This window comes from Papio anubis, chromosome 7 (assembly GCF_008728515.1).
Source record: "Papio anubis isolate 15944 chromosome 7, Panubis1.0, whole genome shotgun sequence".
NCBI lineage: Eukaryota > Metazoa > Chordata > Mammalia > Primates > Cercopithecidae > Papio > Papio anubis.
In genome coordinates this window covers 15,098,805-15,114,147 of record NC_044982.1, presented here as the reverse complement: position 1 = coordinate 15,114,147, position 15,343 = coordinate 15,098,805, and the positions used below count along the sequence as shown (strand labels likewise).

At 37.6% G+C, this 15,343-nt stretch overlaps 1 protein-coding gene across 2 annotated transcripts in view; it reads right to left on the bottom strand.

Annotated features, from left to right (window-relative positions):
* Positions 1-305: 305 nt before the first annotated feature.
* Positions 306-15,343, bottom strand: part of PPP4R3A (protein phosphatase 4 regulatory subunit 3A) — a 50,902-nt gene continuing 35,864 nt past the window's right edge. For both annotated transcript variants that reach the window (XM_009212143.3, XM_009212144.4), the window contains exons 9-15: positions 15,239-15,341; positions 13,095-13,253; positions 7,591-7,760; positions 4,975-5,117; positions 4,298-4,488; positions 3,621-3,847; positions 306-1,557 (exon numbers count right to left, since the gene is read on the bottom strand). In XM_009212143.3, the coding sequence (XP_009210407.1) occupies positions 1,447-1,557; positions 3,621-3,847; positions 4,298-4,488; positions 4,975-5,117; positions 7,591-7,760; positions 13,095-13,253; positions 15,239-15,341 (1,104 nt within the window). In that variant the 3' untranslated portion in view covers positions 306-1,446. The remainder of the gene's footprint in view (positions 1,558-3,620; positions 3,848-4,297; positions 4,489-4,974; positions 5,118-7,590; positions 7,761-13,094; positions 13,254-15,238; positions 15,342-15,343) is intronic.

The following is a 15,343-nucleotide window of genomic DNA, read 5'->3' as shown; positions in this document are numbered from 1 at the left end:
AGATACTCAGTTAAAGTATATGATACTTAAAATAGCATCCTTTCCAGGATATGAAGTTTTACTCACATTTGAAAATATATTCTCAAGTTCTAAACTCTTCACTTTAAAAAGTGAGGGTAAGTAGAGTTATTTTCATTTTCCTTGAAAGAATTTGATCACATCTAAGACAACAAAAAGAACCTATTTAAAGGGTGATGGTCCTCTGGCCAGGTATTTATTTAGAAACCACCACTTACAAGTCAAACTGGTATTCCAAAGGGAGTAGTTAAAAACAAAAACAAGAAACATACAACTAATACAATTTCTCTTACTCTTCACTTTTCTTTTTATTATTCAAAAGTCAAATGTTTTTAAATCATCCATCCTCAATTTTGATTTAATGTACCGTCATTTCCCCAAGAAAAGAAATTTCAGAATCTCTTTGGAATACTAATTTCATGTTGCTAGATTTAACAAAACTGTTGAAGTTTTAAATTCCACTCTATTTCCCTGAATTCTCAAGACAGTTGCTGATGTAAATTTTAATATAAAATATTTAGTCACAAAATAGTATTGCTTTTGTATGCACATAGTTGTAAGATTACTTTGCTTTTGTCAATAAAAACTATACCATCTTTCATAAAACTCTAAACAAATTAAGAACTGTGATGTAGAACAAAAATTACACATGGTAAAACAGGTACCAGCACAACGTTAGGTTATATTACATCAAAAAAAGTTTTAATGGTCCCAAATATATATACTCAACAACTAAGCATACACTCAGGGGAGGAAAAAAAAAAATCAAAAACAAAATAAAACAAAAAATTATGACACAAATGACCACATCTAGAATTCCACTCAATCTTTAATCAAGTAGGGAGAAATCCCCACTTAAAAAAAAAATCTGCAGTTTGAAGGGCAAAGGGAACAGATAAAAAAGAGGAAAACTTTATATTCGCCCCTCCCCCACAGAGGTTTTCCAAACCTGTTGTAGTTTGACTAAAATGTTCAGAATGTATGATTTTAAAGGCAGGTCTCTTTATACAAAGAAACTGCTGGCATTCTTAACTAGTGAAGAATTATGGCAGAAAGGCCCATTCTTCTGAGTCTCAAACATGGTCCAAGAAAGCGTATTCTGATTGTAGCAACTGACCAGTCAATCCAGAGTTCCACTTACAAAACCCCTGCCCTGTTGGCTTTTTGTTTCCATTTCCTTCCCTGAGAAAAGGGCAATGTGTGGTCCAAGCTGGAGAGCTCAAAGGCTTAAGTCTTTCCCCTAAATGTATGATATCCCCTCCTCCTGCTCCATTGAATTGGCACTTGATGAGCAGAAGTCAAGTGTAAGAGGCTGATCTGTGTCAGTCATTCACAAGAGACCACTGCACGTTGTTGTGGATTTTGTGTGGGGGAGGGGTGGAGAATCAGTTTTTTTCAACAGGTACTGATCCTAGGCCGTTGCCATTATTATGAATCAAATTTTGCTTTCTTTGACAATGGTAACGTATCTTCCTTATCTTCATCCTCATCATCATCTTCATCATCATCAGGATAATCTACCAGACCCACGAGGCCTCCCTGTTCAGCAATAAGGATTAAAGAACAGAAAACAAAACACATATTAAAAACACCGGTGTTTTATGGCTGGAGAAAGAAAATAGATCCTATCAACACAGTACATTTTTTTTCAAAGTTGGAGTCTCGCTATGTCGCCCAGGCTGGAGTGCAGTGAAGTGCAGGAACCCACCTCCTGGGTTCAAGCAATTCTCCCTGCCTCAGCCTCCCGAGTAGCTGGGATTACAGGCGCCCACCACCACGCCTGGCTAATTTTTGTATTTTTACTAGAGACAAGGTTTTGTCATGTTGGCCAGCCTGGTCTTGAACTCCTGACCTCAGGTGATCCACCCGCCTTGGCCTCTCAAAGTGCTGGGATTACAGGTATGAGTCACTGCACCCAACTTAAAGCAAAAACATGTAAGCAGTTTATACTCCTAGCAAATTACCCAGGAGTTAGAAAATGAATGAAAAATATTTCAAGACTTAATAGCACATTAAAAATTTTTTGAACATAAAGTCTAAAATAGTATAAAAATGAGACTGAGAGTGGTGATGCATGCCTATGATTCCAGCACTTTGGGAGGCTGAGGCAGAGGGATCACATGAGGACAGGAGTTCGAGACCAGCCTGGCCTGTTAATTAACATGCTGAAACCCTGTCTCTTAATAAAATTACAAAAATTAGCCAGGCGTGGTGGTGCACATCTGTAATCCCAGCTACTCAGGAGGCCGAAGCACAAGAATCGCTTTAATCCGGAAGGTGAAGATTGCAGTGAGCCAAGATCACGCCACTGCACTCCAGCCTGGGTGACAGACTGAGACTCTGTCTCAAGAAAAGGAGGGAAAAAAAAAGTACTAAAATGAAAGCTGCAGCAGATAAAGAGACCACCAGAAATGAGGGTAGACAGGCTATTCTATTAGAAGTTAGGAAAGCAATTCTACCTTGACTCTTCCTCATCATTTCATCTGGGTTTCCTTTTGGCCCTGATCCTTCACCAGAAACCACTGCCCTTTGCTTTATTTAGATGCTAAGGGAAAAATTCACATTGCTCTGCTCTCAAGCATGTCTCAGATTCACTTCTTAGCCATTAGGACTCTACAGCTCACGCCAGAAAAAAAAAAGACTGAATGGGCATTACATGTCTGATTTAGATCACTGATTCCCAAATGCCAGTCTTTTAACTGCTAGTCTGCTAGCCCAAAAATCAATATATTATGTCTCAAAAGAAAAGGGTGGTTGGCCTAAGGAGCCCCCAAAACTGGTTTTATTCGGAGATTGCATGTTCTCTACATTTTTCTTATTAAGATTTTGTTCTTTTTTTTTTTGAGACGGAGTCTCTTTCTGTTGCACAGGCTGGAGTGTCATGGCGCCGATCTCAGCTCACTGCAAGCTCCGCCTCCCAGGTTCACGCCATTCTTCTGCCTCAGCCTCCAGAGTAGCTGGGACTACAGATTAGCTGGGACTACAGGAGCCCGCCACCATGCCCAGCTAAATTTTTGTATTTTTAGTAGAGACGGGGTTTCACTGTGTTAGCCAAAATTGTCTTGATCTCCTGACCTCGTGACCCACCCGCCTCGGCCTCCCAAAGTGCTGGGCCCTTGTGAGCCACAGCGCCTGGCCTTGTTCTTTTCTCATATGAAATGTTAGTGACAGTAGATGTTTAAGTTTTCTTAAAAAAATAAACCATAACTGGCAAAGTAAAGTCAGAAGTATCCAGATATTTAGATTATTATTTCCCCACAAAAGCTTTATCTCGGTATTAGGAAAATTTATTCGAGAATAACTGAAAACCTTAAACATTTTTGTGAATGTTCTGACATACAAATTTGAAGTTGCAGTTCTAAAATGCAAAATACCCAAGTGAGAATTCACACTATATTCAGACTTTTGCATTGGTCATAAAGAGACTTTCAGAAATTTCTCAACATTTATATAAGTTCAAGTGGTGGGGGGGACTCATCCTCTAGTTCGCGAATGTTAAATCAGTTCTAGGTGGCAGTAACCAAAGGGAATCTTAGTAAAAATTATTGTTGAGAAAGCTTAAATTGGAAAAAAAGGGGACAAAATGGGAGTCAAAAATGTACCTTTGTAGTAATAGCTGCCGTCTGAGATGTATTTTTAGGTACGGATCCAGGAGAGCCTGGAGATCCTGGGGATCCAGGTGATCCCGGAGAACCAGGCAGATTTGTTGTAGATGACTGGCTGGTGAGGTTAGTCTTCGTTCCACTGGACAGGGAAAGCTTGAAACTTGGGCTCTGCCGTCCAGAAAGATTTGTTTTCAGAAGCACTTCCTTTTCCTCACTTTCTTTTACTAAAAATGAGAATACTGTCAATAGTTGTCCCCCATACTCATTCTTTTTTAAATTTCCCCAAATGAGGTAACACTAAAATACATTTAACCAGCTTACTCCACTGGGTAGAAACACTGAAGTTCAATTTATAAATGAAGCTTACCAAAACACTAAACAAAATTCCATTCATTGGATCTTACTCCAGAGAAGAAGTGAAACCTTCAGAATCATATTCAGTATCGCTACCCTTCCTGAAATAGTATATTCCTTATTCAACTCAAATTAAGAAAACTTAGTCTATGCCTGCACAACACTGCTATTCAGTCACATCCCATAAAGCAATGGAGTCTTTAAAACCTATGCCATCACACATTCCAAGCAAATATTAACTAATCATTTTGTCAAGAAATAAGAATAAATCTAGAGTGAGAAAGCCTTAATTTTCTCTTGGCCATTTTTTTCCCACATACATTTCTTCCTTTCCATGAATTTACTTATTGGATCCATAATATCATCATCATTTTTAGTTTTGTCAGATGGAGACACTACAGCTTCTCCATCTTCCATGTCATCTTCATCTGTGTTAAACCACATCTCTTCTTCATCTTCTAGTGTTCTGGCATCTCTTCGATATCTATGATTCCTCAAAATGGAACGCATACTACGAGCAGAGAAGAAAGAGTAAATACAATCATATATGGACTTAATTGTACTGTTACAGATGACTTATTAAATTAACATAGGGAATTAACAAGAAATTTACAAATATTAAAATATCCATGTAAATCCAGGTAGATTAATGTACAAAATTTTAAAGAATAATTTGTAACCTTAGTAACTTGTAAATCTAAAGCAAGTAATATAATGCTCTGATTTTATTTTGAACACATGAAGCCTCACTGCCACTGTTTGGTCTTTTTGTTTTTTTTTCATTATCTAGCTTGATACATGCCTAAGGTATTATACTACCAACCAGCTAAATCTTCAGGGAAACATTTATGCTGACCCTTACAGGAAGCTACAATTTCTATTTGCTATCTGCTGATTTCCCAGTTCCTTGTCAAGCCAAATAATATCAAATAAACAATAAAGCCACTACCACACAACTTGATGTTGAACGAATATGTTTAAATGTATGGTCATTTACCTGTCAAGTTTGGGATTATCTTGCCTTTCTCTTTGTTGTTCAAATCTCAGTTTTAATCCTTTAAATGTCTGTACATAATCTACATCTTCCAGTGCTTTCCAGTAATTTTCAATTACATGAGCAGTTAATGATTTTATATCTTCCTACAGAAAAGAATAGCAATGAAAAAATGATAGGAAAATGTCATTTTAGCAAGATGAGGCTTAATTTAATAAATTCATACCCACCAAAAGTAGCTTAATTTCATAAAATTACATAATCTTAGAGATAGCCAAACAATAAAAAATGGGAATAACATATATTGGCTACTAAAACAGTCCCCAATTTATCTATGGGTCTTTTTTTTTTTTTTTAGATGGAGTTTTGCTCTTGTTGCCCACGCTGGAGTGCGATGGTGTGATCTCGGCTCACTGCAACCTCTGCCTCCTGGATTCAAGCGATTCTCCTGCCTCAGCCTCCCGAGTAGCTGGGATTACATGCATGCACCACTATGCCTGGCTAATTTTGTATTTTTAGTAGAGATGGGGTTTCTCCATGCTGGTCAGGCTGGTCTCAAACTCCTGACCCCAGGTGATCCACCCGCCTCTGCCTCCCAAAGTGCTAGGATTACAGGTGTGAGCCATTGCGCCCAGCTATCTATGGGTCTTTGGGTCTTTATCTATGGGTCTATGGGTCTTTACAAAGTAAATGCCCAGGTCTTGCCCTAGGTGATTCTGATTCTGATGTGTGCGCTGGGTATGTGTATTTTATTTTTTTAAGAGATGGGGTCTCGCTCTGGCACCCAGGTTGAGATATAGTGGTATGATCATAGCTCACTGCAGCCTTGAACTCCTGGGCTCAAGCAATCCTCCCGCCTCAGCCTCCCGAGCAGCTAGGACTATAGACATGCACCACCATACAGGGCTAAGTTTTAAAGAAAAAATTTTGTAGAGATGGGGTCTTGATATGTTGCCCGAGTTAGTCTCTAACTCCTGGCCTCAAGCAATCCTCCCACCTTGGCCTACCAAAGTGCTAGGATTACAGGCATAAGCCACTATCCCTGGCCATGGACATTTATGTTTTATTAATCAATTTTTATTTTAGGTTCAGGGGTCCATGTGTGCATTTGTTATATGGGTAAACTGCCTGTCACAGGGGTTTGGTGTATAGGTTATTTCATCACCCAGGTAGTAAGCACAGTACCCAATAGGTAGTTTTTCAATGCTCACCTTCTCCCACTCTCTACCCTCAAGTGGCCCTGGTATCTGCTGTTATTCCCTTCTTTACTTCCATGTGTACTCAAAGTTTAGTTCCCACTTCCAAGTGAGCACACACAGTAGCCATGCATGTCACAGGCTGGGTGAAGAGGCTCATGCCTGTAATCCCAACACTTTGGGAGGCCGAGGTGGGCAGATCACCTGAGGTCAGGAGGTCAAGACCAGCCTGGCCAACATAGTGAAACCCTATCTCTATTAAAAATACAAAAATTAGCCAGGTGTGGTGGTGCATGTCTGTAATCCCAGCTACTCGAGAGGCTGAAGCACAAGAATCGCATGAACCTGGGAGGTGGAAGGTGCAGTGAGTCGAGATCATGGCACTGCACTTCAGCCTGGTAATAGAGACTCTGTCCCCACCCCCCAAAAAGAGCATGTTACAGAAAAGTTCTGGAGACGGATAATGGTGATGGCTGCACAACAATGTGAATGTATACTTTAAAATGGTTAAAATAGCAAGTTTAATGTTATGTATTATTTTATCCCAACTTTTAAAAAAGCATGACATCCAGGTACTATGGTATGCACCTACAGTCTCAATTACTTGTGAGGCTGAGATGGGAGGATCATTTGAGCCCAGTTGGGCAACATAGCAAAACCCTGTCTCTAAAAAAATGAACAAAACAAAAAGCCATGCCAGATAAATTTGCACAGCATCAATGAGAACCACTAGCTTATTACATTACTAGAGAATAAGCAGTATTATGAAATTGGTCTTTAGAAATGTGTAAGCTAAGAAAAACACATTCGAATGCTTATCTGTCAAGTGTAGTTTTGCTTTCTTAAAATGATTACTCTGACCATCTTACAAAGCAGCAGTCCCCTACAAAGCAGCAGTCCCTAACCTTTTTGGTTTCATGAAAGACAATTTTTCCACAAACTGGGGTCAGGGTGGGGGACGCACGGTTTCGGGATGAAATTGTTCCACCTCACAGTTAACCAAAGGGTTCATGCTCCTAGGAGAATCTAATGCTGCTGCTGATCTGACAGGAGGTGGAGCTCAGGCAGTAACGCCTGCTTGCCTGCAGCTTACTTCCTGCTGTGCAGCCTGGTTCCTAACAGGTTATGGACTGGTCCTCAGCCAAGGGGTTGAGGACCCCTGCTATAAAAGATTTGTAGCTGCTGAGAGGTAAGACGTAGCTTGAATCAAATCTCTCATAGGCTGGTGCTACTTTTTTTTTTTTTTTTAAACTCTCCAAATATTATATAAGGAAGCTTATATATTATATGAGAAAATATTATTATAAGGAAGCAAATATTATGTAAGGAAATATTATATAAATAAGCCAAAATACTAGGTAATGCATATTCAATTTTCTCAAACAATTAAAACGAAAATTCTAATTAAAAATACAGAACCTACCACTCTAATAAATTCAAACATCTCTATTATGGCAGAGTTCATCAGATTGTAGCGGGATCCATTGTTGAGAAATGCTTTGACTACTGGTTCAAACAAAAAACTTTTCATTATATAGCGGTTGTAAAACTCATCTTTTAATCCAATAATCTTTCTCTTAAAACGAAGGGCACCTGAAACACAGAGGCATTGTTGTTTAAATCACATACCACGCTTCCATACTTTAGACTTACCAAACAAAATAAACCATCAAGCCAAGAAAAACTATTTAACATATATCAATAATTATTTGTGATGTTTGCACTTCCGGAACTGTGAACCTGAAGATAAGGATTATGAAAGTGTTATCAGAAAAATGTCTTCTAAAAGTAGTATATGTCATCATAGAACACAAGTCTTAGAAAGCCAGAAAAATTCTGAAAATAAACCAGTTACTAATGACCAAAATGTAATTTACATCTAAAATAAGAGCTAAGACAAACGAATGAACCTATCACACTACTTAAGATGAAAAAATTCAACATGACCTTTTATATCCACCTTAATAGAAAAAAACCAGTGTTTTATTAGGGCAATCCACTAATAATTTGATCTTCAATATTTCTGGACACTCTTGGAAATTTTATTTATTTGTAGATGTGGCTGTCGAAAGGCCATAAACCCACAAAAATCTGCATGACCCAAAATTTGCCTTGCCATAGTTTAGAAATAAATTTAGAGGATATTATTTAAAATGTGGTCCTCTATGCTTATTGTAGCGAGTATGCTTTTTAATTTTTTTCTAGTTTTCATTTTCATAATTAATTAGGCTTTAACTTACAGATTAAAAGGTATATTTACATCTTGAGGTATGGGGAGTTACTTAAGTCACCATTCGTCAAGACACAAATATACTCAGACAGCTAGACTTCAACAAAGCCCTCTTTACCTAAATGGAATTATCAGTAAGTTAATGCCCCAGTTATTGTAAACAGTGCAAAAAAGCATACTCACTTCATGCAGTCACATCGTCTTCGGTTGGCAAGATTAAATATTGTGTTTGTATTTTGGTTTCTTTGGAGATCATGGAAGTGGCTCGTTAAATTGCCAATTTGCTATTAATCAAGTCCTTCATGAGCAGGTAGCCAGGCAACCATGCTGACACGGTTTCTGGGTGGGAAGGCAGAGGAGTAAAGCAGCTCAATTTTTCTTTAGTTGGCAGAAAAGAGGTCCACAAGTGAATGCCCAATTAGGTACAGTTATTAACTGCCTTAACAATGCAACTTATTTAAGAGTGTATCTTTCTTAAGAAACACTCTGGGCAGGGAGTTTCTAAATAGTTTATAGAATAATAATTGCATTTTGTTTTTTAAACTACTGAATATTTTTAAAAACATAATCATGGTGAACTAAGACATTTTAAACACTAAGAGGCATCTTTCTGTGTGATAAGTCAAAGCCTAACAAGGGTTTATTTTCCCAAAACAGTATTTTCAGTTTGTATTTTTAAGCTTATTTGACAAAGGAACTTACTGAGGCATTTCTGTTTGTTAAGAATAAAAATCAGTACTTTAGAGCTCATGCTAACAGACCACATTTTAAACTTGTAGTAATTAAGGCAGGAGTATTACTATTTTAAGAATTTGTACTCCAACTTTGCGGGCTTTGTGGAGACTTGTGTCCTACCATAACACACACACAAACACACACACTGACCCCTCTTGTCTGATTGTAATTCCTAGGTGAGTGAAAAACTCCTTTCCTGAAATTCACTAAGACAAGGGAATGCAGATGGGCACCAACGCACTTCTTTAAGAGCGCTTCTATCCAGAAACTGCTGGTGTAGATAGAATGAGGTTCTAGTGGTCTTTTTGTTTTGGTCCTTATTTCCATTTGCGCTTACATTTTTGTATTATTACCACTCAAATCCATGCCTTAAAAGAAACCTGCATCAAAAATATCCAACCACTATTCTTTGCTGTTGAGTAAAAAGCTGCTTTCAAAATTTTACCAGTAAGATCTAGGAAGTCAAGTCACTCAAAGTAGAGTGGAGAAAGCTTTTAGGACAGGCCAAGTTGGCATTGCCACTGGATTTTCAATGTAAAGCACATTCTGCTTCCACTCACATCTCTAACCTTCATTAACATTTCCAGGAACCTCATGTACTTAGTTTCAACCATCTCAAAAAAACATTATTTATCTGTACTTTATAAAACGTGAGATTCCATGTAATAAATTTGTGACTTTTTACTTTGTAACTAATGATAGTTGAATAAATGCCTCTACAATAAAGCTTTATTTCATTCCTTTTTTAAGATTTCCATTTTTTAATAAGAACAACAAAACACCCTCAAACAACATAAAAGTATGAGCTAAAGGGCTATAATTTAAGATCCAAGGAACTTAATAAGGCCAAGGAAATTGACAGATCTGATACCTAGCCTATAAAGACTGAGTTTAGAAAGGATTGCTAGATACACTCACATACTTAACTAGCTGTCTTTAAATATGACAAAGTATACTAATTAAGCAGCAGCAAATATAAAAAAAATTAAAAGCTCCCGAAATTCCCAAACTGTTACATTTAACTGCTCATTACTGTCTACATTTATGTATGTGCATCTAAACTTAAATATCAATAAACTCTCCCTTAAAAAATACTACACCTAATACTTCAAAGTATACTTTTTTCAGAAGAACCACAAATATCTTAAATTTTCTCAAATTTATTTTAGTTCTTAGATAGCTTTGGTAAAAACTCCTATTGCATACTGTAAAGCCAGTTCTAAAAAGCTTGTTCCTAATGACAGGCATCTCTGTTAGGAAGATAGTTATATATCAACCCTGGGAAGAGAGGTACACCAAGAAGTCATTTCAAAGAGTTAGGTTTAATGATAACCTGACTCAGTTTGGAAAATATCAACAACGAAACATAACTAAGATTTTGCTAAGATAGTTTCGAACAATAAACTTTCATTTACTTAAAAGATTCTCTCCATAGTTCTCACTAGATTATGAGAAATTTTCTTTGTAATACTGCAAGCAAAATAATGAAATGAGGAACTGAACTAAAGAAAAGTTCTTTCCTTTCAGCTGCATTGTCCTGACTGTCTTTAAAAATGACCAAGTAGGCTAGGCGCGGTGGCTCACGCCTGAATCCCAGCACTTTGGGAGGCTGAGGCAGGTGGATCACGAGGTCAGGAGTTCAAGACCAGCCTGACCAACATGGTGAAACCCCATCTCTACTAAAAATACAAAAATTAGCTGGGCGTAGTGGTGTGCTTCTGTAATCGCAGCTACTCAGGAGGCTGAGGCAGGAGAATCGCTGAACCTGGGGGACGGAGGTTGCAGTGAGCCGAGATCGTGCCACTGCACTCTAGCCAAGGTGACAGAGTGAGACTCTGTCTCAAAAATAAAAAAAAAAAGACCAAATATACTTTGTCCACATTTTTTTAATCCAACTAACATCTTAACTGTGTAGTCAACCAAGAACGCAATCTCTCCCACGACCAAGACACAACTCAAGTTACCACTTGTGTGAAATTTTTCATCTGCCTCATTAAACTGTAACGAATTATTTCCACTATGCATCCAAACACCCTCAATATAGTGCTTATTACGGTTGCATTTTGATTTTCACATGACTCTCTTCTCCCAATGAACTGATTCCGTTGATGGCCAAGTCCAGGTCATAACCATCTTCATTTTCCTAGTACACCAGATGTAAGACAGTAATCAAATCTAAGATATCACTGATTGAGCTACCAATTATAATGACATGCCATGAATCCATTTATGCTAGAGGTTGCAAATTTTTTTTTTGTAAAAAAAAAAAATCAGACCTGGGTGATGACCTTGAGCAGGATATAAATAACTCCCACAAGCTTAGCATTCCAATAATGGAACACTAGGCATAAATAGGTTAATTGTAAGACTCATCTTGATTTCAGAAATAATGTGTAAAAATGCACTTTTTTTGAATCAATGAAATATAGTAGTGTTTAATATGTTCAGTAAAATGAAACTAAATTTATTAATTTATTCAGTTTTTCCATTCTGTTCTCAAATTCCCTTTTCCACACTTGAACAAAACTCTACTGTCAACATAAAAGAACAAGTCAAAGAGCTATAAGCTCCCACTCTAACCTTGGCCTTGGTGTTCTCACTTTTTCTATGATAGGTATATGAGAAAAATGAATATAATATTGCCCTGATAGGAAGTTTAATGCATGTTAAAAGAAATCAATGTTGCTTTTATAAAATTTATTATTTTTCTTGGGTGGGGAGACAGTCTCTCTCTGTTGCCCAGACTGGAGTGCAATGGTGCAATCTCAGCTCACCGTGACATCCGCCTCCCAGGTTCAAGCGATCCTCCTGCCTCAGCCTCCCGAGTAGTTGGGACTACAGGCGTGCACCACCACACCCAGCTTTGTATTTTTAGTAGAGACGGGGTTTCACCATGTTATCCAGGCGGGCCTTGAACTCCTGACCTCAGGTGATCTGCCAGCCTCGTCCCCCCAAAGTGCTGAGATTACAGACATGAGCCACTGCGTCTGGCCATTTATTTATTTATATATTTTAAATAAATTTTAATTTATAATTATTTTTATAATATGTAATATGATTTAAGGATTAAAAAAAAATCAATTAAGCAAAACAATTAGAAATGAAGATTAGCAAAAACGGATATATATTCAGGCCTCTAATTAGTGCATGACTATGACTGCTTAAAACAACAACAACAAAAAACACTGAAACTTACCTTTAAAAACCAAAAGGCAAAAATTAAATTACCAGCAGAAATCTCTTACAGAACCTCTAGGGTGCCCCTAAATTTGGTCTAACAACTTACCAATAAGGACCACTTACATACGGAAACTCATTACCTGAGATGTCTGGCTGTTGCTTGATAAAGAACATTCTGAATTAACCTATTTTCAATTCAGAAACAGTTTTCTCTAACAAACTAGGGTCTTAAGAACATTGTGAAAGTCAATTTTTGAAAAATTTATGTCTAACAACAATCTTATTATGAGACTATACTGCTCTAAAAGAGTCTACAAACATTTTCACAAATGTCCACCTAGTACATATTTTAGGCTTTGTGGGCCACATATGGTCTCTGTAGCATATTCATTTCCCTCTTCTCAGGTCACCTTTTAAAAACATAAACACGTTTCAGCTTGTAGGCTGTACAATCATAGGCCACGGGCTGGATCTGGCCTCAGCTGTAGTCTGCCACCCCTGCTATAAAATATCCAAGGTAAAATGATCAATGGTGCTGTTTTAGTAATGGAATGTAACACTGTAGATACATTCTACTCCCTTACTGTATATTGAGTAAGAAGAGAGTCAAGAAAAACACCTGCTCAGTGTGGCAAACCTGCATAATCAGTGGCAGAGCTAGTATTACGTTACGACCCAGATCTCCTGACTTGTAATCAGTGGTCTTTTCATTTGGGCAATAAGATGTAAAAATATCAACAACATGACAATATACAAAGATGATAAATAATTCTAACACTTACATAATGCCAAGAAAGCATGCTTCGAGGCCATAAGAACTAGCACTCTCCGGAGGATATCCTTATTAATAATGTAGTTCTTTATGTGGTAGGTATGGTGCTCCACACAAAATGTTAACAATTCCAATACAAGTGCCAATAGTTGGGCAGTCTGAAAATCATCTAAAAGAAACCAAACACAACTAATTATATTTAATGACTAACATTTTTCCTTCTAAAATATAAGAACTCAAATTCTAATCAAGTAAAATCCCTTCTATTAACCAAAATATATTAATTTTAGGGAGGAGGAAATCAGCATTTACCAAATGCCTACCATGTGCCAGGAATGATGCTTTACTTTTAAAATTTAATTTTAACAACCCTACAGGGAATTGGTTTCACATTATGAGCCTATTAAACTAACTAGACCCAAGTTGGAAAAGTTAGTAAGGCAGAGTTAGGAAACAAATCTAGAGTATCTGCCTTATTTCAAAATTCAAGGAGCCTCTACCAAGTATCTTAGCATGTTCTCCAACAGATACACTATATGAGGTTCTGCCAGACACCGTGTCATCTTTGGTGCAATTACTCTGTCTCCCTGTTCCCTTGATTCCACAGTGTGTTTTGTGCCTCCTTTACTACTTGTAATGAGTCTACGCTGAATTATAATAATTGAATTATCTTTACTCCTCACCAGGCAGCAAGCCTCTGAAAGGCTTTTTGTTCATTCCCCCACATTTGGATTATAACACAGTCACTGCTTCCACAAAATCACAATGAGTTCTCATCTTAATAAAGGTTGGAGGAATAGAACATGTGGTTTGGAAAGAAGCCTCAAGCTTTACCCTAATAAAGCACGTAAGAAAAATGGACATTCACATTTCATGGACTTGATTCTGGAGTTATACAAAAAGTAAATTTAACATGTATTTTATGTGAGTGCTATAAGTTAATTGTTATATTAAGAATTCAAGGCTGGGCGTGGTGGCTCACACCCATAATCCCAGCACTTTGGGAGGCCAAGGCAGGCAGATCACTTGAGGCCAGGAGTTTGAGACCAGCTTGGTCAACATGGTGATAACCCCGCCTCTACTAAAAATACAAAAAATTAGCCAGGCATGGTGGCGGGCACCTGTAATCCCAACTACTCAGGCTGGGGCAGGAGAATTGCTTGAACCTGGGAGGCAGAGGCTGCAGTGAACCAGTGAGCCGAGATCACGCCACCGCACTCCAGCCTGGGCAGCAAGATTCGGCTCCAAAAAAAAAAAAAAAAAAAATTCAAACAACAAAATAATATATTTACTCCTAAAGCTTAACTAAGCAATTTCCGAATGAAGACCTAAAACTACCTCCTAAATTAAACACACACACACATATGCGTTAAAGCTCTAATGAATAAAATGCAAAAATAACAAACCTTAACATATCTTCAATATAAATAAAAGTAGCTTAATATTGTGCAAAAATTCTAGCTCTGTCTATACATCTGGAATATAATTTAAAATGAATTTTTTCATAGCTACTGCCTTCTATTTCACCAGTGTAGATGCAAACTGAATACAAATATTGTTCAACAAAAAATTATCTTATTTCTTTTACATGTTTCTGTTATCTGATTACACTACTTTTAGGGAAAAAAATTTTTTTTTTTTGAGACGGAGTCTTGCTCTGCTGTCCAGGCTGGAGTGCAGTGGCACGATCTCGGCTCACTTCAAGCTCTGCCTCCCAGGTTTACGCCATTCTCCTGGGACTACAGGTGCCTGCCACCACGCCTACCTAATTTTTTTTGGTATTTTTTTAGTAGAGACAAGGTTTCACTATGTTAGCCAGGATGGTCTCGATCTCCTGACCTCGTGATCCATCTGCCTAGGTCTCCCAAAGTGCTGGAATTACAGGTCTTTTAGGGAAATTTTTATCATGAACCTTTCTTTTCAAAATACATTATTAACACTCCAGGTTGCTTTTGATAAAAACAAACAAACAAACAAATTGTTAAGACCTCTATGTTAACCTGGTTTGAACTTTTAAAGACTACTACTTTTTAAAGGGTGCGTCCTCCCAGCCTCTACCTCCCGCTAACTGCGTCCTAACAAGATTACTTAACACCAACTTTGAATTCAGCATTCAAGAACAGAGAACTTAACTACCAACCTGAATTATCTTACCTTTACTAGGTTTGTCTTCTGTTGTATTCGCTAGTAAAGGAGCAGTGAGAACATGCATACAGTGCTTGTAGAAGAAACCCAGAAATTCAGTCTTTTCTGTTTTCT